This window comes from Sinocyclocheilus grahami, unplaced genomic scaffold, assembly GCF_001515645.1.
Source record: "Sinocyclocheilus grahami isolate Dianchi unplaced genomic scaffold, SAMN03320097.WGS_v1.1 scaffold225.1, whole genome shotgun sequence".
NCBI classification, from domain to species: domain Eukaryota; kingdom Metazoa; phylum Chordata; class Actinopteri; order Cypriniformes; family Cyprinidae; genus Sinocyclocheilus; species Sinocyclocheilus grahami.
Window position 1 is genome coordinate 1,771,620 of NW_015505404.1, and position 24,038 is coordinate 1,795,657.

General features: G+C 36.4%; 2 protein-coding genes across 2 annotated transcripts in view; one reads left to right on the forward strand and one right to left on the reverse strand.

Moving 5' to 3' along the window:
• The window catches only part of iqch (IQ motif containing H), a 24,728-nt gene extending 7,785 nt beyond the window's left edge, over positions 1–16,943 (reverse strand). The window contains exons 1-13 of the mRNA XM_016287880.1: positions 16,780–16,943; positions 16,520–16,642; positions 16,018–16,121; positions 15,469–15,544; positions 15,265–15,384; positions 12,598–12,712; positions 11,827–11,919; positions 11,194–11,381; positions 10,723–10,729; positions 10,342–10,425; positions 10,078–10,256; positions 6,020–6,140; positions 5,640–5,926 (exon numbers count right to left, since the gene is read on the reverse strand). Coding sequence (XP_016143366.1) covers positions 5,640–5,926; positions 6,020–6,140; positions 10,078–10,256; positions 10,342–10,425; positions 10,723–10,729; positions 11,194–11,381; positions 11,827–11,919; positions 12,598–12,712; positions 15,265–15,384; positions 15,469–15,544; positions 16,018–16,121; positions 16,520–16,642; positions 16,780–16,830 — 1,548 coding nt within the window. The 5' untranslated portion in view covers positions 16,831–16,943. The remainder of the gene's footprint in view (positions 1–5,639; positions 5,927–6,019; positions 6,141–10,077; positions 10,257–10,341; positions 10,426–10,722; positions 10,730–11,193; positions 11,382–11,826; positions 11,920–12,597; positions 12,713–15,264; positions 15,385–15,468; positions 15,545–16,017; positions 16,122–16,519; positions 16,643–16,779) is intronic.
• A 203-nt stretch (positions 16,944–17,146) lies between these two features.
• Positions 17,147–20,524, forward strand: LOC107596965 (alpha- and gamma-adaptin-binding protein p34-like). The gene is made up of 10 exons (XM_016287842.1): positions 17,147–17,334; positions 18,042–18,232; positions 18,313–18,409; positions 18,495–18,584; positions 18,660–18,743; positions 18,846–18,925; positions 19,047–19,137; positions 19,312–19,416; positions 19,839–19,888; positions 19,980–20,524. Exons 1-10 carry the CDS (start codon positions 17,241–17,243, stop codon positions 20,055–20,057), a joined length of 960 nt encoding a protein of 319 aa, XP_016143328.1. The 5' UTR covers positions 17,147–17,240; the 3' UTR covers positions 20,058–20,524.
• Positions 20,525–24,038: the final 3,514 nt, after the last annotated feature.

The window sequence follows — 24,038 nt, forward strand, 5'->3', positions numbered from 1 at the left end:
CCTTATAAAAGCAAACAATAGCAGACATTCAGTCAGTATATGTCTGACTACTGTACAGATCCTAACCTCTAGCCTCTGGACAGTGAATGTTTTTTTTCTATAAAATTAAGTAACATTGTGTTGAATGCAGCTATTCAGGAAGTGTCAATGAATCTAGTTCACTCACAGTATCCAACATTGTCTACAGAGTTCTACATTTGAATGACTTCAGCTGCAGATAGTATAGATAGAGATAAAGCATTGACTTTAATAAATGAATACCTTGTGTATCGTATAACATGTTATTATGACACACAATTGACGTTTTCTCAAAACATATGCTCAAGTATGATGAGTTCTCACCTGAATTTGACCAAAAGCTCAAATTCACTGCTCTTCGCCCCAAAACGTTTCAGCAAAACGTTGGTATAATGTTGGTAATAATAAACTTTAGTTATAATACTAACAATAATTTATTTAGAATAGCATATTTAGAAAAGATTGCAACAAACAGTTTGGTGCAAACTGGAAGTTAACTATTTTTTTCGCTGAACCTGTATGGCCCAGTCTATTCATCATTTGTCAAAGGTAATATGCTGCCAATTGTTGTCCCAAATTTCAATTTGACTTGAAAAATATGAGATTATTAAATTAAACAACCTTGAACACTATGAAGGATGAAGTTTATTATTACTAGCATTACACTAAACTTTTGCAGAGCCTTTTGGAGCAAGTGGTGGAGGGAACTTGATGCAACTCCTCTACTGAGTGACTGATTCTTACTGCTGCAGTGTGGATATATTTTTGTTAATTATTTGATGGTCATAATTTATTCTTTGTCTTTGTAAAGTGACACTGAGTGTTCGAAAGGAACTAAAACCATGATATGTTATATGGTGAAACCATCAAGAATCATTGTGATTAATGTCCAACACTCTTAGAAAAAAGGTACCAAACTGTCATGGGGTATTAATATGTATTAATATTAAGTATTAATATGTACTTTTTAAAGTACTAATATGTAGCATTTAGGGGTAAATAAGGTTCTTTTGTACCTTATGGTATCACCCCAGTGACAGCTTTGTACCTTTTTTCTAAGAGTGTAATTTGTAGATACATGATCTGAACGTGAAAAATCTGAATAGTATTTTTTTCTATAACGTGAAGTGAAGAAAATACCATTAGCAGGTGTTTTAAGAGTAGGTTAAGAAAAAACGACATCCGCACACCTTAAAATTGTTTGTTCCTTGCATATTTGGAGCTGATATTTCCTGATGAATGATTGACAGGTTGCGAGCAAAGGTCAGCAGAGCTCCCTGGAGATCCTCCAAGATTGTTCTGTTAACGACACGCAGAAACAAACGAGCTTACTAATGATCCCCCAGAACCATCATCAGAGAAAAACAAAAAAACAATCACCTTGTTTGGCTGTGGGGATTGCTTCAGTCCAAAAGAACTTAAATAAAAATTGCCCATCCATAAAAAAAAGTGTCTCACACGGCTCCGGGGGGTGAACAAAGGCCTTCTGTAGCAAATCGATGCGTTTTTGTAAGAAAAATATCCATATTCAAAACGTAATAATCACTTGAATCTAGCTTGCGCTCACTGTTGTAAACAGAAGCAGTTCCGGGGGAATGACGTACCTCATACGTCATGCTCCCGGAACTGCTTCTGTGTTCAACTGTTGGCGCAAGCGTATGTGGAAAATAATGTGCTTTTTGAACCTTAAACCGTATAAACACATTTCATTACACCAAATAATGTTCTTTTTAGCAGCATCATATGACCCCTTTAAAGTGATTATTACGTTTTGAATATGGATATTTTTCTTACAAAAACGCATTGATTCGCTACAGAAAGCTTTTGTTCACCCCCCGGAGCTGTGTGAGACACTTTTTTTTATGGATGGGCGATTTTTATTTAAGTTCTTTTGGACTGAAGCAATGCAACACCCGCTGAGTGGCATTAAACAATTTTTAATATAACTCCGACTGGATTCATCTGAAAGAAGAAAGTCATATACACCTAGGATGCCTCGGGGGTGAGTAAAACGCAGCCTAATTTTAATTTTTGGGTGAACTAACCCTTTAATGCAGTTTTTACAGAAATTGAAAAAAATAATGAGAAAATCTCACAAATAACCAAGCCAAAAACAACATCAACAGTAATGTGCGAACAAAAGCATTACAGTGTTCAATCTGTCTTGACAGTGACCAAGAACCCCAATGTCTGAAGAAAAGACACTCCAGCCTGACCTCCTGTCTGACACCACTACATAGTAGGGGTGTTGTAAGGTCAGGGGGCAAGGCCTTAAAAGGGGAATTAGTTTATTGACACAATAAGACCTGACAGTTTATTAGATAGCCTTTTGGCACATTAGCCCCTGGTCATTCTCTCATCTGTACAGCTCTTAAGGGGAACCTATAGGAGTGTCCTATAACATCTCAATAAGAGCCCCGAACCAGTAGATTGAACCCTCACACTATCTATATCTAAGGTGAGAACAGTGTTACGGGCTCTGACAGAACAGTGCCACATGTCAGACAGATCCCATCTCACTCTCAACAGCTTCTTAACATGGCAGGTTCTGTTTTCATAGAGCTGTAAAACACACCACTGACATTTAAGGGTCAATTTGTTTCTGAGAGAGCTTGTTTGATCAAAGATAGATAGCAGAATGCTTCCATTGTTCCTGGAGCTCAAATGGTAGAGCATGGTGCTAGCAATACAAAGGTTGTGGGTTCGATTCCCAGGAAACACAGCTGATAAAAACGTATACCTTGCACTATAAGTTGCTTAGGAAAAAAATGACAAATGCATAAATGTTACCATTATATTATGCTTTTAAAGGGGTCATCGGATGCTCATTTTCCACAAGTTGATATGATTCTTTAGGGTCTTAATGAAAAGTCTATTACATACTTTGGTTAAAATTTCTCAATGGTAGTGTAAAAAACACCTTTTTTACCCTGTCAAAATCAGTTCTGTTTTCAGCAAGCCATTCTAGTCCATGTTGCTTTAAATGCTAATGAGCTCTGCTCACCCCACCCCTCTCTTCTATGGGGTGACGAGCAGACTGTAAAGATTCATAAAGATTCATAAAAAACCCTTATACTCACTTCTGCTGATGAAGCTGGATCTTTCCACGAATGATTCGTGCGAATATAGACGCATTTAGGCAGATCGGGGATCGGCACATTTCTTTCAAAAACTAAAGTAACGTTAATCCTCTGTGTCTTCAGTAGCTCAGATGTTGGGAGTAAATGACGACTGCTATATTCATTATTACATCCAACAACAAAACACCTTAATCGGAGACGTTCTTGTCTTCCCCTGCACCGAAGTCGACACAATGGCGGACAGCTCACAGCTCACTCAGGGCAGGTCTTAAGGTAAGACGCTAGTGTCAATCAACGATCGTGGGAGGGGCCTTTGCAGAACTACATCATTCTGACAGGAATCTCAGAACGGCCTGATTTGAGAAAGGGGATTTTAAAATAGGGATTTAAAAAAAAAAACAGTGGGTGGATTTTTATCATTATAGGATGGATGTGTACACACACTTCCAACACACATTTATGTTCAAAGTACGTGTAAAGTAAATTTAGCATCCGATGACCCCTTTAAAAGCGCTATCTAGCCCAGCATACTGCCTAATGTCATACCTATCAATTTAGCTGATATGTTATCTATATTCATATTCAAATGTACATTAATAAATGACTACTATATGCTGCTCCATATCTTTAAAGCAAAACATTATTAAAAATAAATAAAATATATGAAAATAAAATACATTTAACATTTATAATATAAAATATTACATTTATCTTATCTGAAACACAGTAAAACAGTATTTTGAAATATTATTCCAAATTAAAATAATTGTTTTTAATATATTTTAAAATGTTATTTGTTCCTGTGGTGACAAATCTGAATTTTCAGCAGCAATTACTCCAGTCTTCAGCATCACATGATCCTTAAACATGATTTGGTTCTCGAAAAACATTTCTTATTATTATCAATGTTGATAAGAGTTGTGCTGATTACAATTTCGGTAGAAACTGCGAAACCTTTTTTCAGGATTCTTCGATGAATACAAATTCAGAAGAACATTAGGTGAAATAACATTTTTTGTTACAATGTAATAGGCTTCACTGGCACTGATCATTTTAATGCGTCCTTACTGACTACAAGTATTCTTACTAGGCTTGCCGCGATAGACGGTGACGATAGACGGTGATGACGGTGATACCGGTGTTACGTCACTTGCCCACCGCGTCACCGACACCCACCGTTGTTTTGATTTTTTTATAGTAATAAAAATAATTTAGTTCAGTAAAAGAACAGACACTACAGTTAAATATCTTATCTGAAACACAGTAAAACAGTATTTTGAAATATTATTCCAAATTAAAATAATTGTTTTTAATATATTTTAAAATGTTATTTGTTCCTGTGGTGACAAATCTGAATTTTCAGCAGCAATTACTCCAGTCTTCAGCATCACATGATCCTTAAACATGATTTGGTTCTCGAAAAACATTTCTTATTATTATCAATGTTGATAAGAGTTGTGCTGATTACAATTTCGGTAGAAACTGCGAAACCTTTTTTCAGGATTCTTCGATGAATACAAATTCAGAAGAACATTAGGTGAAATAAAAATTTTTGTAACAATGTAATAGGCTTCACTGGCACTGATCATTTTAATGCATCCTTACTGACTACAAGTATTCTTACTAGGCTTGCCGATAAAAATCATTTAGTTCAGTAAAAGAACAGACACTACAGTTAAAAACTGAATGCGGCTACTCAATGCAGCGTGCCGAACGACAGTCGCATCACAGATCAGATTTAATTTCTCCAGTGAGGACAGTGAGTCGAGCTGACTGACAAGATTTTGCCGTTTATCTAAGGTGATTTTGGAAGTTATTTTTAAGCATTTGTTTCTTATTTAATTGGTTCCACATTGTTTACTGATTTTTACTTTATTTAAACTCATTTATTTATTTTATTTGACATTCGTTTTGCTAATAAACGTTCTACGTTTCTTATTTATTTGGTTATATATTATACATGTTTACTTATTTCCAGTTTTGTATACCTATTAAACTTTTTGCAAGTTATTTGTTATTTTAATTAGGCATAGCTTGCCCTATAGCATGGTGTATTTTTGTTTGCTTTGTTAATAAAAGTTCTATGTTTTATATATATGCTAAAGTGAGTTTGACGTTGTATTTTGTTGCTGCATTCAAGCAATTGACGCCGAACTGCCGCTAATTGAAAAGTGAAAGTAAAATGCGTACGGCGCTTTTAAGCTATTTAAAAGCGAAGGAAAGCGAGGAAAAGAGGGAAAATTCAAACGAACTAAAAACGAACAATTGCTTTACTCCGAATTGCCGCTACTTGAAAGTGAAAGTAAAATGGGCACACCGCTTTTACAAGCTATTTAAAAGTGAAGGAAAGTGAGGAAAAGAGGGAATGCCCCGCCCCCGCGGTGATACCGGTATTACCGGTGTTGTCACATGTCGATTAACCGGTGGGAAAATTTCCTCACCGTCACAACCCTAATTCTTACTCTAAATCTTACTGACCCCAAACTTTTGAATGGTAGTGTAAAAATAAAGTGTTTTAAAGTAGTGAACTGGCTCTCTAACCTGCTGCTCAAGGTTGCTGGGATCCAGGAAAGTTACTAGATCTAGGGAGACGTGGCCCATGATGGAGCGCTGCTGACAGGCCTGACCCACACGAGTGCAAATGGAGTGCAGGACGTCAGGGCAGATGGAGGTCTGAGGTACGGTGCAGCCCACCACTTCCAACCCACTGAGCCCACGCAGTTGATCTCCACAGGACAGCATGCTAACATCTCCCCCTGGCTCCACCAGAAGATCCACCGTCAGACATGTCACACTATCCGAAGGCGGGAAGGCTTCTATCACTCCACCTTCGGAAGGAGATGGATACAAAGAAAAAGACTACCAAGGAAGATCTGACAAGTAATTGGTTAGAGGTACTTTGCAAAATTGGTTGAAGCTACCTTCCCTGAGGAAGTGTTCTAGGAAACAGGTCCATGTGGCATAGCAGGATGTGTTGGCCGGATGTGCATATGAAGCCAGAAGATGAGGAACCTCCTCTAAGAACTTGATCATCACTGACTCCTACATCAAAATGACAGATAAATGCAAAGTCAGGCATAATGAAAATCCTCTAAGCTCCATAGAGCGACCTAAATAAAACGAATATCTTGATTTTTAAGCTATAAAGCAAGGCCTGTCTGGGCCTGATTTAAAAAAAACATATAGCACTACATAGTGTCGATACCCTTGATGAAGCAGTAACTACTGAAGTGTGTCTTAATTTGACATGCCTTACAAAAGCACAGAAGGTGGTTGTGTATGGGGGTGGTAGTTGGTGTTGATTGACAGCCCATTGCAACGGCATCACAGTAGTCTAATAGCTTTAACTGAAGGCAATAGTAACTGCCCCTGTCCCCAATAACAACTGACACATGCTGGCAGATAAATACCCATGCAAATTCCTCTATAGGACCACATGGGTTCTGGTATTCTTCCTCCTGCATTAGAAGAGGTTCTTTATACAATCAATAATTAAACAATGTGCACATAGTAAATAGGGTACATAGAGGGGGAGCTCAACATAGGCCTGGGCTTGACAGGGGGAAATTAAAGGATGCATTACAGTGAAAGACAGCTCCCAAGAGAGGCAAAACAGCATTTAAACTTCTATGACTTATAACTAAAGCCAAACGTAAAACTTAAGTGAAGCCTCTGAGCACTGATAATTGCAGTCTGATCATTACAAAATCATTATAATATTTTTTCTCAAAGGATAGTGGCCTACAAATGCACGTTTTAAAAATGTAATTGCAAATAGACTTCATACATACTAATTTTTTGTACTTAAAGAACAAAAGGCAATATTTACCCTTTATTACCCACTGCAATTAAAACATTAGACTGATATATGTGTTCTATAATATTTGTTGTTAAATTTTTTAGCTTAGAGTAATAAAGATAAAACACAATGAACATTACATCAAGCAGATAAATAAAATGAACATGCAAATAGGCAACAGCAATGAGGGGCGCTGCAGAACGGCAAAATTACCACTAAAAGAGTGAATACAGATCTGTAGAAAATGAATGGCATGCTGAAATAACCTCTGTGCTCTCCATTCTGTTAGCAGAGCTTGCCATTGATTAAAAAGGTTGAAGAGATAGAATAAAGGCCCGTACTGGCTTCCATATGGCCCAGAAGCCCTAAGGGTGGAGGCCAGCTCATCAGGCCCCAGCTCCCTTTCCTCTCACTGGGACCCCAGCTGGTGAAGAGCCCCCCATTTAAAGCTCCTTCACTGCCATCACCATAATGGAGCTTGGCTGGGCCTCAACCGCTTACCTCTGTAATTAACAGCACCAATGCCACCACAATTACAGCCCCAGATTCCTCTCTCGGCCTCAGTGTGAATTAGGGACTGAGCTAATAGCTTGGAGGTAGGACATGCGGCCTCCTCTTGCCCCCAGGATAGAAGGCTACAATAAGAGGCTGGAATAAAAAAAGCAAGGTCTGATTTTGCACACAGCCGCGTATGATGATAACCCTGTAATTAGCTTACACAAAGCTCACGGTGTAATGGCAAAACACGGTATTTAAATCAAGGGCCAAATTGTAAGCATATGATGCAGGAGAGGGTTATGAACACGATTACAGGCGGATACAACCGATGTGTTTTTAAAGCACACAACTCATTGTGTGTTGAATACATCACATTTGAATTAGAATACATAAATATGCTACAATTCAAATGACTCATTATTAATTTCCCATGAATTTGAGTAATAAGCACTCTCTAGAAAAATCACGATGATGGCATCAAAGTTTGGCCTTGGTCAGTAATGACAGGCTTGTCATTGAGACAAGGGTGCATTTTGTACAGAATGTGAATATAAAAACCAGGCAAAGCTGAAATTCTAATGAACCAGGCTTGTGACTGAAGTGTAGCTGCATTTGCAAAATAAAAGAAATGGCACATTTCATTTCGCATTTAAAAACAAGCCACTTGATACTTCAGAATTGCTACTGTTGCACAACAGGCACTCACTAATGCAGACTGTGTATTTGAATGGTGTAACTGCACTAAGAACAAATCAGAACTACTTTTGTCAAAAAGATTTATTTTATTTGTTTTAAAATCAAAATCTGTGTCATGTCCCCTGCCTTACCAAAAGCTTTGGTTTTTACAAAATGTTTAGTTATATCACCATTGTAATGTTTTATTAAAGGGGTCATATGATGCTTTTTTAAAGATCATTATTTTGTGTATTTGGTGTAACAGAATATGTTGACATGCTTTAATGTTAAAAAAACACATTATTTTTCAAATACTGTACATTATTGTAGGTCCTCTATGCCCCGCCTCTCTCAAACGCTTCGTTTTCTACAAAGTCCCTCCTTCCGACAAGCGCAAATGTAATTGGGATCTTATCTATGCACAATCAGCTTGTAACACTCCAAAGAGAAAGGAAAACTTGAAATCGCATCATATGACCCCTTTAAACATTATGGTATTTTAGAACTGAAATAGTTCCACTTAAATTCAATTTCATGTAAAAAAATAAAATAAAAATGCATATGATGCAAATAAATTATACTGATTAGAGTAGAAAAAGATACACTAGTAAATATTATAAATGTCATAAATAATAAGTAAATATTACAAATGTTTGAAATAGTAAATATTTTAATAAATTATTTAGATTTTTTTCATTTGTTTATATAAAAGCCAATTATTTAATTCTGCAAACATTTTGCATTTATAATATCATGAGTCATATTTTTTCTGATAAATTATGAGAAAAATCCATTAAAATAAGTTTTCATTAAAATAATCTGTTTCAGGTTTATACAGCCAATGAGTTAAAAAAGATACACTAGTAAATAATATAAATACATGTTATAAATAATAAGTAAATATTACAAATAGAAAATGTTTTAATAGTATTTTTAATACTTTATTTAGATTTTTATCATTTATTTATATTAAAGCCAATTATTTAATTCTGCAAACATCGTTATAGTTTGGTCTATAGTTTGGTCCCTGATATCAAAGTGTATATGTGACCCTGGACCACAATACCAGTCATAAGGGTCAATTTATTAAAATTTATATTTATACATCATATGAAAGCTGAATAAACAAGCTTTTAATTGGTGTGTGGTTTGTTAGGATAGGACAATATTTGGTCGAGATATAACTATTTGAAAATCTGGAAACTGAGGGTGCAAAAAAATCTAAATATTGAGAAAATCACCTTTAAAGTTGTCCAAACTAAGTTCTTCGCAATGCATTGTACTAATCAAAACTTAAGTTATGACATGTATACGATAGGCGTGCCTCTCGTATGCTATGCAGCAATAAATAACAGAGGTCGCGTTGCTTGCACGTGCAGCCAGTTAGGCCTTCATGGAACAGGATCTTTACTTAATATTCTAATGATTTTTGGCATAAAAGAAAAATCGATAATTTTGACCCATGCAGTGTATTTTTAGTTATTGCTACAAATATGCCCATGCTACTTATGACTGGTTTTGTGGTCCAGGGTCACATATATTGACAATGTTTATGTTTAGTTTTTAACAATATCAAATATTTAAAAAATTCTAATAAATGATAATATAAAAAGGTCTTCTTTATCTTCTTTGCATTTCTCCTCTTCCCTAGCTTGCTTCCTAATCTAACGGTCTAATAAACTTAGCATTGTATATTACGAATATTGTTGCTCTGTGACAGTTGCTTTTGTTCCTCTTTTGAAAGTGGCTTTGCATTTCTGGATTTCTGCTAAATGAGTAAATGTAAAAGTACAGATCCTTGCGCTGAAACCTAATCAATTGAGGAGCAACCTAATCTGCACAGGGGAGCAAATACAAAGGTCACCTATGTCGCCCTCTACAGGTGAGAAATAAATCAAATTCTTCTATGAAAATTGTTAACAAATTCATGTGCACCACTATATTTCAGAAATCACTTTGAGGGGACATCTACTGTAGGTGTGTGTGTGTGTATGTGGTGCACCATACTGGAAAATACTCCAGTGCTTCTGGCATGAGGATAGTGAAGCGTTTGGAACAGTGGGACTCAGGCGCAGAAGCGTCACCCAGCTCAATGGCTGTCTGCAGGCCCAGCAGGCGAGTGTAGTACTGGAGAACATCCTTGCCCAGGCACACTGGAGACACATAGATGACCTCGACATTCTCATCTATATGCAACACAAACAGTACTGTGTTTGCTTTCATGTGACCGCTGTCAATCTAATTTGATCATGTCATGGTTCACACCCTCACCTCTGATATCACACAGTCGGCCCATCTGGGTATTCTGGAGAACATCAAATCCCCTGAGACTGAGCCGCTGATGTTGGGAATATCCTATTGAACAAATCAAAATGATTTCAAATGAGATTTAAATATTTTAGCAATAAATACATGACTTTATTCCAAGTCAGGAAATCCCAAAAAGACTGCTATAAACTAATCTCTATAATGAAATGATTAAACGACTTTACTATCCACAATGCCATGGGAGAGGAGTTGTGAATGGCAGAGAGGTGACACAACATGACAGATGTAGTATTCGTTTATAATGCACACATTCTTACTATATAGACCATATTTTTCACGTTGCAAAGTCTATTCCTCATCTATTGTAGTATCTAATGCATTGACTGACAGTCTGGAATGCACACAATGAAAGTTAAATCAATGAAAAGTTAAACTGTTAAGTCCATGCCCCCCCCCCCCCCCCCATTTTTTCCTTGAAAACTGTTTTAGTAAAATATAAATAAACAAACAATAAAATGTACTTAAAGCAAATAGGAAGTAAGTGTAAAAGCTTTTATTTTTTGCAGCAAGTCATAAATACAAAAGGCCACTGGCTTGCAGAGGACTATTTCAAATCATTACCTATATCTGCCCTAAAGCTATTCCTGACACATTTAACATTACGTCAGGGGTAAAAGCTCACTTTACACAGAACAATAAATCTGATTATCAGTCAGTTCTAAAGCTCTCATGACCAGATTATTACAAACAGAAAACACAGACTGTCCAAATCATCCAAAATGTTACCTCAGCGAGCAGAACACACTATATATCCTTGTCATATATAACTTTATGTATGTCATAAATAAATATTACCTGCAGGTTAAGTGGGGTGAGTCGGGCTATCCCACGATTCAGTACTCCATTGTCAGAGCTTGCAGAAGCAGCTGAAGGAGGGGGAGTGCGTATGGTCCTGAATGCTGGACTCTCGGTTCCTGATCTTCCAAGAGCCATTTCGTCTCTGCTCACATCCATCTCCAGTTTTGAAGCCCTTTCTGACTCATCTATAATCATATATAAGAAGTACATACTACAGTCAAAGACTGTACAATATACATAACTGATATAAGAAAACAATATATAAATATATGTAATATTTGTCCAGTTATTTGATTGACATTTTATATCAGAAGTGCAGTCTTTTAGACTGCATTAATGATTATGATATTGATTTATATTTTAAAAAGTACTAAATACAGTATATACCTGACACTTAAAATATCACAGACTGCATACATTATCTGCTGAAAATGAATTGTTAATTATAGCAATACTTGAGGCTTTTTTCCATAGTAATTCAGTTTACTCCCTCTATATGTATGTAGATTGTTTGGATTCAATACACAGCAAAAAGCTGAATTTTTGGATACATGCAAATTGACTTTCTAACTTTAAATGTAGGCCGCAAGTGTGTAATGACATTGTGGAAATAGACTTGACCCGTCTTACTTTGGCCACTGTCCTCTCTCTGGAGCACATGGACAGCTTTGGGCTGTACTGGGGTTTGCACTGAAGAGAGGTCAGCTGCTGAGGATAGCAGCCCTGAAATGCAAAAAAAAATTTAAATTAAAAAACAAGTCTAATTACAATCTGCAAAGAGGATCTTTACACAAAATTACAGAATATTATTCACGAACACAAAAAGAGGGCACAAACAAATTAATTAATTTATGCAAACATATGCATTTACAGTACACTACGGTTTAAAAAGTTTGGGTTCAGCAATTTTTTTTGGGGCAAAAAAATGAATACTTTTTTTCAGCAAAGTAACATTAAGTGATATTCATAAGGTTACAAAATATTTCTATCTATTTCAAATGTGGTTCCTTTCTATTCATCAAAGAATCACGCAAAGATATATGTCACAATTTCCACAAAAATATTAAGCAGCACAACTGTTTTAACACTGAAAATAATAAGAAATATCTCTTGAGCACCAAATCAGAATATTCAAATGATTTTTGAAGGATCATGTGACACTGAAGACTGGATTAATGACTGCTGAAAATTGCCATTACAGGAATAAATAATTAAAATATATTAAAATAGAAGACCGTTATTTTACATTGTAATACTATTTCACATTGCTACTGTTTTTACTTTATTTTTGATCAAATAAATTCAGCCTGGGTGTACATTCAACAATCTTATAGACTCAAAACAGTAGCGTATATAATGCATAAAGAAATACTGTATCAGTTGTAAAAAAGAGGCTTATACCTGCATTCATGTCTCTACATTCGGGTGGTGGTTTGGGGTGTAGGTGTTTAGGCAGACCGTCACGTGCTGCAGTAAAACTCGAAGTGTAGCCAGTGACCAATCTTTGAGTCCCAACCTAGAAAAACCAAGGCAAACAAATGTTATGTTTTCATTACATAAATGCACGCTATACTCTTTCTAACCACTATGGTTCAACTAAGCCGCAATATAGTTATTTTAAAGAGCTGCTTCACCCAGAATTAAAATGTTGTCATTTATTTCACTGTACTTTATACTTTTAATTCATAATTTTAGATTTACATTGACTGCAGCATTGAAATCTCATTTGAGTGATTTAAATATGTGCATATTCAAGGTCACCATTCACTTTCATCAACAGGGAAAATGTTATTTTCGTTTTAGGGAGAACTATCCCTTTAAGTAATTTGCCTTTCTTAAAAAGGCAATAAAACATTGTCCAAACATGGAGGAATTACTGAGCCCCGAATGATAGCTCTGTGGTCAAAGGTCAGAGGTATTGAAAGTGACAGAACAAAGGGTATTAACCTACTGCCCCATCTCACTGGACCAAAAAGACCTGCCTGCAGGCTCTAAAGCCACCATTTACCCTGTACTAGAAGAAGAGAGAGAGGGAAAATACTTAGCTCAATAACTTGCTCACGGAGAATGTTATTAGCTTCGGGTCACCGATCAGATTTTCCCCTCCAAACAAAACTTTGTTGTAAAAGGCTGTGAGACGACTATCCATTAATCAGGCTGGTGGCAGCTTGTAGATGTCAAGAAATATGGTTTCTCTTTCTCTCGGTTCCGTTGGCTGTACGAACCACAAGTGCATGCACATTTGCGAGAGAGAGCGCAGTGATGTTGTGTGATTACAACCAACAGATTTTCCGCATTCATTAAAACAAAGCTGGAGCTAAAATACAGGCAGTTAATGACATTGTAAACTGGCCAATAAGCCCTCTTCCCTGAAGCAATCAATCACATGCTGGCAATGCTTTCTGGATACTTTGAGCACGGCTTGGTCTCGCACCTTCTCTCAAGTGAACAGCTGCTTGAAATCTTCTAGAATTAAATTCCATCAGAGCAATGCCTAAAATGCTCGTACCACCTCATTATCATATAATAGTTCATAAATTGAATGAAAGTCGTGCTCCACATTCCACAATAAAAAGGATGTACTGCAATAATTATGATTTTCATGGTAGTCATATAGCGACTAATATAATTCATCATTAATTTTTACAATCATTTTGATAAAAACAAGCACCAAAACTCACTCCCAAAGACAAAAAGCCCAATAAAAACATGTTATCTACAGAAAATTTATAGCCGATTAAAAGCAAGATGGCTAAATCACAAGTTAAACCTTTTTGGTGCACAAAAACGCAACGAGCAGGATGTGCATTAATCATAGCAAACAAAAGAGCATCAAAGAACAAGGTCGGTCATTTCCTCAGTGCATATAAACATATAATGGAGAGCACACTGCAAGTTTGTCAAGTTGTGGGCACATGCCAGACAGAGCCCTTCTGTACTCTCCTCCTCATCCTGCTGTTCCAGATTCTCCCCCTGATGTTCTCTGGCCTGTCTGTTGTCACACCACTGAGCTCCCTGACAAACCACGAGCACCGGCCAGGTGTTTGGAGAGGTTTGGAGGCTCGCAGCTGTTTAAGTGGTACAAGGGGACATTTAAAAGAAAAAAAACAGTGGGAGCTCCTTTGGAGACTCAGCGGAGAACTAGCCGACAGCACAGAGGTATTGACGCAGCAGGCAGAGCGCCAGCGAGTGCCAGTTGGGTAAGCCACGGCTGTCTTATTGGCATGCGGGAACAGGTACCAGTGCCTGTCCTGAGACAGCTGTAAAGCAGCAGCCCATACAACTGCAATCAGGCGGTGGCCGTCCTCCGAAGAATGCTGATGTGCCGCAATCTGCGTCTGTCTGCTTTCGGCAGCCAAGTCTCATACCTTCTTCTCAACAACATGACAGCCTCCTCACGAGTGACAGGCAGAGGATGCAGGAGATAGAGGAATAACCGCAGCGGAAAGCAGAAGGGGGGGAAACAGAGCACCAAAACAAATGGTGACCTTTAGAAAGATTAATTTGTTTACCAACAGACAGATTTAGCTGTCACTGCCAAACCAGGTGACCTTCAAATCCGCAATCTCCTGTTTGAAAGCAAAGTGACTGGAGTCATCTATTATTACACGCCAGTCACGTAATTTCTTTTCATGAGGTTCATGTGACAGACGCTGGCGTTAAGGCAATAGTCAGAGCTGGCCACCATATAATCAACACTATCAATAAGCCTTAATCATAAACACTGCTGGATTCTAACGCAGAGCCACACATGTAAAATAAAAAAAACAAGTACACTATAGTATTAGAGGGACAATTCACACACACAAAAAAGTACAATTCTATCATTATTTACTCACACTCATGTCATTCCAAACCTGTGTGACTGTATTTCTTCTGTGGAACCCAACAGAAGATATTTTGAGAAATGTCTCATACAATCGTTTGGTAACCAACATTCTTCAAAATATTTTCTTTGTGTTCTGCAGAAGAAAAAAGTCATACAAGTTTGGATGGAACAACATGAGTTGTGAGTACATGACAAAATAATAATAGAAAGAAATAAAATAATATCTTTCAGCAACTCACACTGGCCCCAGTTCTCTTGTGCAGGTGAGGAAGCTGAATCCCATAATTTTGTTGCACAATCTCCTTGTTCTTTGGGTGAAAAGGGTTATTTAGCAGACGCATGATAAATGCTGACTTGTGCTGTTGGGGAGATAGAACCACAGATTACAGAATAAAAACTTTTTTGACTGAACAAATGTTATGAATATGTGTAAAGATGGAAACCTTTTCCCCTGGTGATGGACCAGGAATCTGGCATCTCAGAGCACGTGCATTTGGTATCGTCTCATATGGTGGCTGCCTACAAAAATGTTATAAAAATTTGTTAGAGGTAATGTGATTTTACATAAACCAATTGACAGAGTTGATTTTTTATACCATTTAACAAGCTTGGAGGGGACAGGCTTCTTTTCAGGCTCTTCAATACAGGGTAGAGTCAAAAACTGATTACTAATGGTTTTCAGATGATCTTCTGCATGCCTCTGTAATAAAAAAATATTTACAGGCATTATTCTTCCATGCTCCACATTTCATATATTTCCACTCCATGAATCTTACAAGTCAGGGACTGCAAGACGAGACGACTTATTTAGATGAATAAGATGTAGTAAGATAATTAATTATATGATAATTAGTTATATATATACATATATAAGAAATGATTTTACTTTTATATAAAAAAAACAGATGTTAAAAAATACAGGCCTACAAAACTTCGAAAAAATAAGAAGGAAAATAGATTTTGCAATTGTTTACAGAGTTGATTTTTTATACCATTTAACAAGCTTGGAGGGGACAGGCTTCTTTTCAGGCTCTTCAATACAGGGTAGAGTCAAAAACTGATTACTAATGGTTTTCAGATGATCTTCTGCATGCCTCTGTAATAAAAAAATATTTACAGGCATTATTCTTCCATGCTCCACATTTCATATATTTCCACTCCATGAATCTTACAAGTCAGGGACTGCAAGACGAGACGACTTATTTAGATGAATAAGATGTAGTAAGATAATTAATTATATGATAATTAGTTATATATATACATATATATATAAGAAATGATTTTACTTTTATATAAAAAAAACAGATGTTAAAAAATACAGGCCTACAAAACTTCGAAAAAATAAGAAGGAAAATAGATTTAGCAATTGTTTAAACTCTCCCACATTTAAAAATGTGGTATTTGTATGTTATCGTGTATTTAATTGATGCAGACCTCAATTATCCAGAACTATTCGAGTCAAGTTGTCATAAAGTTGGCTTTATATAACGTTACCCTTATTCCATGTTCCGTCCTGCTGATTGCTGCATCCAAAGCTTGAATGTCCAAAACTTCTCCATTCTCTTGCACAGTCAATCGAACAAGATTCTTTTTTAGTTGTCTTAAATCATCCTGCACCTAAGACACAATAAAAATCACAAGAAATTTGTTTTACAAACGTAATTATATCATATTCAGTTATATAATGCAACTAGCACACTTCAACGGTTGCTGTCAAGCCTTCTTTTATATCATTTTGTACTTGAGCACATTACCTGTACTAAAATATGCCCAACGTCGTCCTTATTTTTGAGGACGTCGCCCATTTTTCTACTAAATAATTCAGGTCACATTTAAGCTTTTTTTCTAATTGTGTCTTCACGCTTCCTTCCAGGTTTTATATTTTTCCAAACAAAGGTCTGGCTGTAACTATGGCAACACGACGCGTATGGCAGTACAGTCTCCGTACGTAAATATAGTTAGGCCAGTATTATTTGTTATTATTACCATTTTGTTCAGGGTGTATCACTGACTGCCTCGCGCTATTTCTATAGCTATTCATTGGAAAGCTGTTTTGCTTTAACTAGTTTAATTAAACTTTACATTTTCTAACACACGGGCGCAGAAACGGAAGCAGTTGAGGTTAGAGGTGAAAGGTTTCCTGGAGGTGGTTGACAGCTGTTGCTAACGTGCTAACTTTCATTAGGAGCTGTTTTTAAGTGTCCAAAAGCTTAAAATGGCAGATGATCAAGGAGACGAAGTACCTACCCTGCCTTGTATCTTAGTTACAAGTTGTGATTCCAGCTTTAAAGAAGGGGAGCTCATTAGACGTGAGTAAAAAGGGGAAATCTATTCTACGCTCGTTAGCCTTGATGCTATGCTAACGTTAGCTGTCAACAAGAAACATTCATCGTGCTGTCTCTTAAATCCAGATCAAAATGTGTCGATCGCGATAACGGTTTCATTGTTAATCGTATAAAATATACTGTGCGTTAATGTATTGTGTAACGTTTGCATAAAAGCAACAACGTGTGTATATATATATATATAATTTTTTTGTAGAGATTGCCCAACTGTCATCTTACAATTCTTCATCTGACTTTTTGTTGATTTCATGAAACATGCAGTGTTTCGTAAACGTTACAGTTTTCACGTTTGTCTGTTATATAGGTTTTCTAATCACAGCAATCTTAGATTATTTATAAAACATGATACAACTGGACAATAAATGTGAATCACTAACTTACTGGTGCTGTTATTGATGCAGGGCTACAGTACATAACACTATTTAAAGCCTGATACATTCGGTACATCAATTTTTAATCCTTATGCCTAAGTTAGTGCTTTACTAAAACATTATATAAAAATGTTGTAATTCTTTACATCTAGTGATTCTTTGTGTCCAGCAGGCGGCAGTGTTGAGCTTCAGTTAATTTACACATTATGTCTTACTTTAGAGACTGTTTTCACTGCTAGTGTTTTTTAATGATATCAAACACACACTTGGCCAATAACAGTTTTGAATGTTTTATTTCAGAGATCTTGGGCTCAGAATCACTACCTCAAGCTACCAAGATAGAGGAAAGAGTTTCTTGGTATCCATGGACAATCAACAACAAGTACTACACGGCAAACGTCAGCTTATGTGTTGTTTCAAGTCCATTCGACATGAATACAGAGGTTGCCAGGTCTATGCAAGCGTTCATCGTTTACTTTGACAGCAAAACTGTGAGTTGTCGACATTATGATCATTTTACAAATTCACCATTAAGTGCATGTGCCTTGCTTCAACTGTTTTTGTGTTTCAGAAAAACGGCCTCAACAGTGTCAACTCCTGGTTATCAGTAGTGGAGGATTTGGCTCCAGAAGTGCTGATCCTAGTGTGTGATCATGCGCGTGACAGTGGTGTGTGTTTGGTACTACTTATTCAGTGGTTTGGATGCAACATATGCAGTTTTTTGCTAAGTTTGGTGTAAATATGCTATTGCAGGTGTTAGCAAACAGGAGGCCCAGCAGTGGTGTCTGGCTCACGCATTTGAATTAGTAGAGCTCAACCCTCAAGATCTACCTGATGAAGATGGTGAAAGACGAAACAAAGTTTAGTCACGATTATGCACGTGAATCATTTTGTTTACAGTCTTTGTGTACCCCATAGATGACTTCCCAGAGTCCACTGGAGTAAAAAGAATCGTTCAGGCCCTCAATGCCAACGTGTGGTCCAGCGTTGAGATGAAAGATGGTAAAATTGTACTGCCCTAATGTGAAATATACAATGGCATCTACAACAAATCATATTCATATTCAATTAGCTTTCCCTTTAATTATCATTTATTCTTCTCAGAACACAGTCAGGGATTTGGGCTAATGAGCAGCCTGGTGGCCTCTCATCACAACAACCCACGACCCAGTCAAGAGACACTGGTTAGCCTTTTCTAAGTGTGCTGCTTTTTAATGTATGTAGATGAACATTATTTCGAGTATTTTAGGTAATTAAGAGTCTTGAGGTTATCTTGTTGTAACAGACTATGTTTCTTGTTATTAGTCCTCTCATTCCCCATCCAACAGTACAGATGAAGGCACTGAGAGCCAGAGAGCAGAGAATAACCAGAATAATGCAGTAGATACAGCAGTCGGTAAGTGCTTTTGTTAAGGGCAATATATTTATACTCATTTTGGAGGTAAATTAATGATATGATAAAATAGGATATTAGAATGTAAAGTACAAATGGAATAAGCATATTGTTTAAATACTTACTTGAAAGTATTTGTGTGCATTGTTTAATTAAATATTTGCTAATCTGTCACAGATCCCATGATTGACATAGACATACAAGAGTTGGCTAATCTAACAGCTGGAGATGCAGATGTGGAGAATTTTGAGCGACTTTTTACAAAATTGAAAGAGATGAAAGGTATACACACACACACGTGTATATATATATATATATATATATATACTACTGTTCAAATGTTTGGGGTCAGTAGTTTTTTTTTTTATGTCTTGGTTAGAGGTTTCTTATGTTCACCAAGAATACAGTAAAAACAGGAATATTATGAAATATTTTTACAGTATAACCTTTAACTGTTCTTTATTTTAGAATGTAATTCATTCCTGTAATGACAGCTGAATTTGTTATCACTGTTAAAAGTTGTGCTGCTTAATGTTTTTGTGGAAACTGATATACTTTTTATTTTCAGGATTTTTATTGTGACAATTTAATGTGTCCTTGTTGAAGAACATTTTTTTTTTTTTATAATTTACCAACATTCAAAAGTGAAGACCTGTTTTTACAAATAATGTTCATTATATTCTTAAAACGTTTTTTATTTGTAGACAAGGCCTCTTCGTTGCCACATGACCAGAGGAAAGTCCATGCAGAAAAGGTAATATACTTTTAATATGATCTAATTAATACTAATGCTAATAGTTTTAAAATCTGAATGTTGCGTTAACAATTGAATTGCCCTCAATCAGGTTGCTAAAGCATTCTGGATGGCTATTGGTGGAGACCAAGATGAGATTGACGGCTTGTCATCAGGAGAGGAGAGTTAAGGCCCCAGCTTCCACTGTTGCTACTCAGCCCACCCTTTGAACCCCCAGTCATCCCAAATCTGCCCAGCCCAGTCCTGTCCCGCCCAAGAAACTTGGAAGAATGCAGGCAAAAAACAGCAATGGAGAAGTTCATGATACTGCTGTTACTATAATGTCAGTATCCAGCACCTCAATCAGGCAGTACAGAGTGATTATGGGCATTTGGCTTCAAACATTGTAATCGCAGAGCCATGGGATGGGTTGCAGGGGGCAAGATTGTTATCTTGCCTGTTCTCTGGTGGTGTCAGTGCAAGTCTGTAGCCACATACAAGGATGAAGCCTATGGTTCTGTCAAAGGAGTTGTAAATCAAATGATGGATGAGCTGACAAAAGTGGATTGTTTTTAAACTTATTTTTCTAATGTAAGTCACAATTATGGACTATGCTTGTGCATGTCATTAGCTCTTCATCAATTAAAAGAATGATCTGTCGAATCAGTTTTGATGTTCTTTTGGAAATACATTTGTCAAATACATTTGACATGATGAAATCCTTTTTTACATACTGTAAGAAAAAGTCTGAAACGATGCTCTTAAAGCATTTTATTATTCAAACGTACATAAAAGTCTTTATGACAGTGAATGCAAGAGAAGTAAACATGAGTGTACGTTACAGAAAAGCAAAAAGGGAAATTCAGGGCAAACAATAACTAAGCACCAGTTTCAGAATATGAATGAAATGACTGGACACTATAAGACAAAGAATGTTGTATTTGCTTCCAAATCAAGAGTTCAAGAAAATAAACAGGATATAAGCAATATTCCAGCAAAAAGGGCAAATCTAAATAATATCAACAGTCCACTGTGTGCTTTGGCCCTGTTGAGTCACAGATAAAGAGCCGGCAAGATTAATAGCAAAAAACATAGCTTGGGGGAATCAAACACAAGCATCAGTTGTTCAATGAAACATCAATTTGATTTAAAAAATCAAACAGAGATTGTCAGAATTGTCCTGATCAGTGATTCAGAGCTTATTCCTTGAGACCAGACATCTTCCAATAAAATGCTTTTGGACTGCTGATGTATGCTGTTAAAAGCCAGACCATGCATTGAGTTAGTTGTTGAATGTCAGTACTAAACAAATCAAGGGATTTGAATAACCTGATGAGCAAAGTGTCCACATAAAAAAATCTAGCCATTTACACTATTCTCTTGTGAAATCAATTTTTACATGAAATTGCATGCATTCCAAGAGCTGCCAGCAGTACTTGCCTTCCACTTTTCTGTGAAAAATAAAAACTCAAAATAGTGGCAATTTTTTACCCACTCAGAAATCACTGACGGTAAAATAGTGAAATATGTAGAGACATGTAATGGTGTTAGTTGTTACTTGAGTTTTGAGCTCAATGGATTGACAGTCCTGAGTTTCAGACATCCCTTTGGTGCGCCAATCATACACAGAACAGAATCAATGAAAGGACAATGAAATCAAGTGATTGCTGAAAAGAAAATAAAGTGATGACTAATGGTGAGTTCCCATTAAATGTTCTGTGAATTTTCTCAGGCAAAATCCAGTCATTTCGATAGGAGTCTGTGCAATCACGTGAAAGACTGATGCTAAATATATCACAACATTGTTGACAACAGACTAAAAATCTGTGAAATTTTGCTAATGTGACCATTTTTTTATATCTGTGTGTAACATGACAAGTGTCTTAATTACAATACCCTATGGCAGCAGTAAAAATATACTTTCGCAATCTCCATTCAGTTTATAATGCAAAAATACTTTAAAATGTATTTGCTGAGCATAATTCAAACATTAACCATCAAGTTCAAGAAATAAAATGGCACTATTAGCTACTAGCATTTGTCACTGACAAATTTCCAATGCTATTTTCTTGTTCACGCCATCACTGGGTGCTTTTCAAAACAAGTGCTTTTCATAATCAAGGCTAAGTACCTCTGTTATAACTCTACACACATTCCTGTATACAAACCTGGTCGACCGTGCATATGAGACCAAAGGCAATCACATTGTATATTGACCTGTCCAGCGCAGTGCAATTTACTTACAAACAGCTTCCCGAAGCACAAGCTTCAGGCTAACATACTGTAAAAGTTCCCACAAGACCCCTTCACTGAAGGTGGTGGAAACAAAGCACTCTTTGAGGCCTCCAATGAGGATGTTTATGATTTTAAGCAATCATACTCCGAGCCCAAGATTCTAATACCTTCAGATCAAATTAAATGTGCGATACACTTCTTGATCAAAACAAAAAAGGACAAAATCATGATTTCATTATCACGTGTTAATTCAAAATGAGGAAAATGCCTCATTTTAAATTCATCACACTGAGGAAATATCATCCATGCTCCTTGAGTGTCACTGTTCAAAGTGCTTCAACTGTACGTGTCTATTTTGGCCCACAGCAAAATATCTGAATCTTTAAATGATAAAGTGACACTCTGAGGAGTCCAGCAGGTGTTTGTCTCCCCCGTCCTTGGCTTCGCTCTGTTTGTTCGCTTGGCATTCAGCAGCAATAGAAGATGTCATTAGAAAGGTATAGTTACATGAAACGGGCTGAGGGTTTGTCCTATGACAACACACACACAAATAAGCATGAGAAAGGATCAGAGTTACAAAACAAGTGCAGAACAAAGACAAAGTGTGAAAGAACAGGAAAAGCTCTGGACTTTGGATTCTGGTGTAAAATCAGTATCACATTGTGACAGAATGTGGCCCTTTGAGAACAGCAGGCTGTCCATGTGAAATTGGTTATTTGTTATTTTTACTGCAGGGCCTCCTGGTGTCTCTGCAGAGATAGAACAACCCAGCGACAGGATATTATTATTATTACTTTACCCTGGGCTGACTGAGAGGACAGAAACAAAAGACCCTTTTATATGAGGTTTCCTCTTATGCGGCTAAGAGGCAAAGCCTGGGACTGGGGCTCACTAACCACACACATTGTTTATTGTGACATGAGAGAGAACAAACTCCAACCCCCATTCAGCAATGAGTTGACCAGTAGCTTAGTAAATATATCTATATTATTTTTTAGATTGAATATTTATTGTTAAATAATAATTTTTCAAAATTAGTGTTATTTAGCCTATTTAGTCAATTAAATAACTAGATATTAATCTTATTTATATAGAATTTATACATTTACATTTAGAGGATACATCTATATTTTATACTAACGTTAAAAAAAATTGGGGTCAGTAATATTTTTTTTAAAAATGTACTTTTTTATTCAGCAAGGTTGCATTACATTAATTCAACGTGTCAGTGAACACATAGCAAAATATTTCTAAAATTATTATTTTACATAAACGCTGTTCTTCCAATTCATCAAATAATCCTGAAAAAACATGTATCACTGCTTCCACAAAATATTAAACAGCAACAACTGTTTTCAACACTGATAATAATAAGAATTGTTTCTTGAGCACCAAATCATCATATTAGAATGACTTCCGAAGAATCCTGTGACACTGAAGACTGGAGTGATGAAAATTCAGCTTTTCTAACACATGTATAAATTATGTTTTAAAATACATTAAAACAGAAAACAGCTATTTGAAATTTTAATAATATTACAAAATATTTGTGAGCATAAACACATAAAAAAAAATCTTACCAACCCCAAATGGTACTGTAAATTCCTAATAAACACTGATGATGAAGTGATATTGAAAACATTTTGTCTCTGCACTGTGCACCTTTCTTTTGTGCTTTTTCACTGTCTATGATCTAACTTTTGTGCCTATGCACAAGAGGAATGTGAGTGCATAACTCAAACGCAATGTTTGGTGCAGTCATTTACATTCAACTTAAGTATAAATTGACTGGCACCAACATTATTACACTTCTTAGTGTGACTAGTTGTTCAGACAATCACTCCAACTAGCTGATTTTGAAATGATAACAATATATATCTGTGTGCATATGGCTAAATGATTTAAACAGCTAAAGCCCAAGACACACTGCATGATT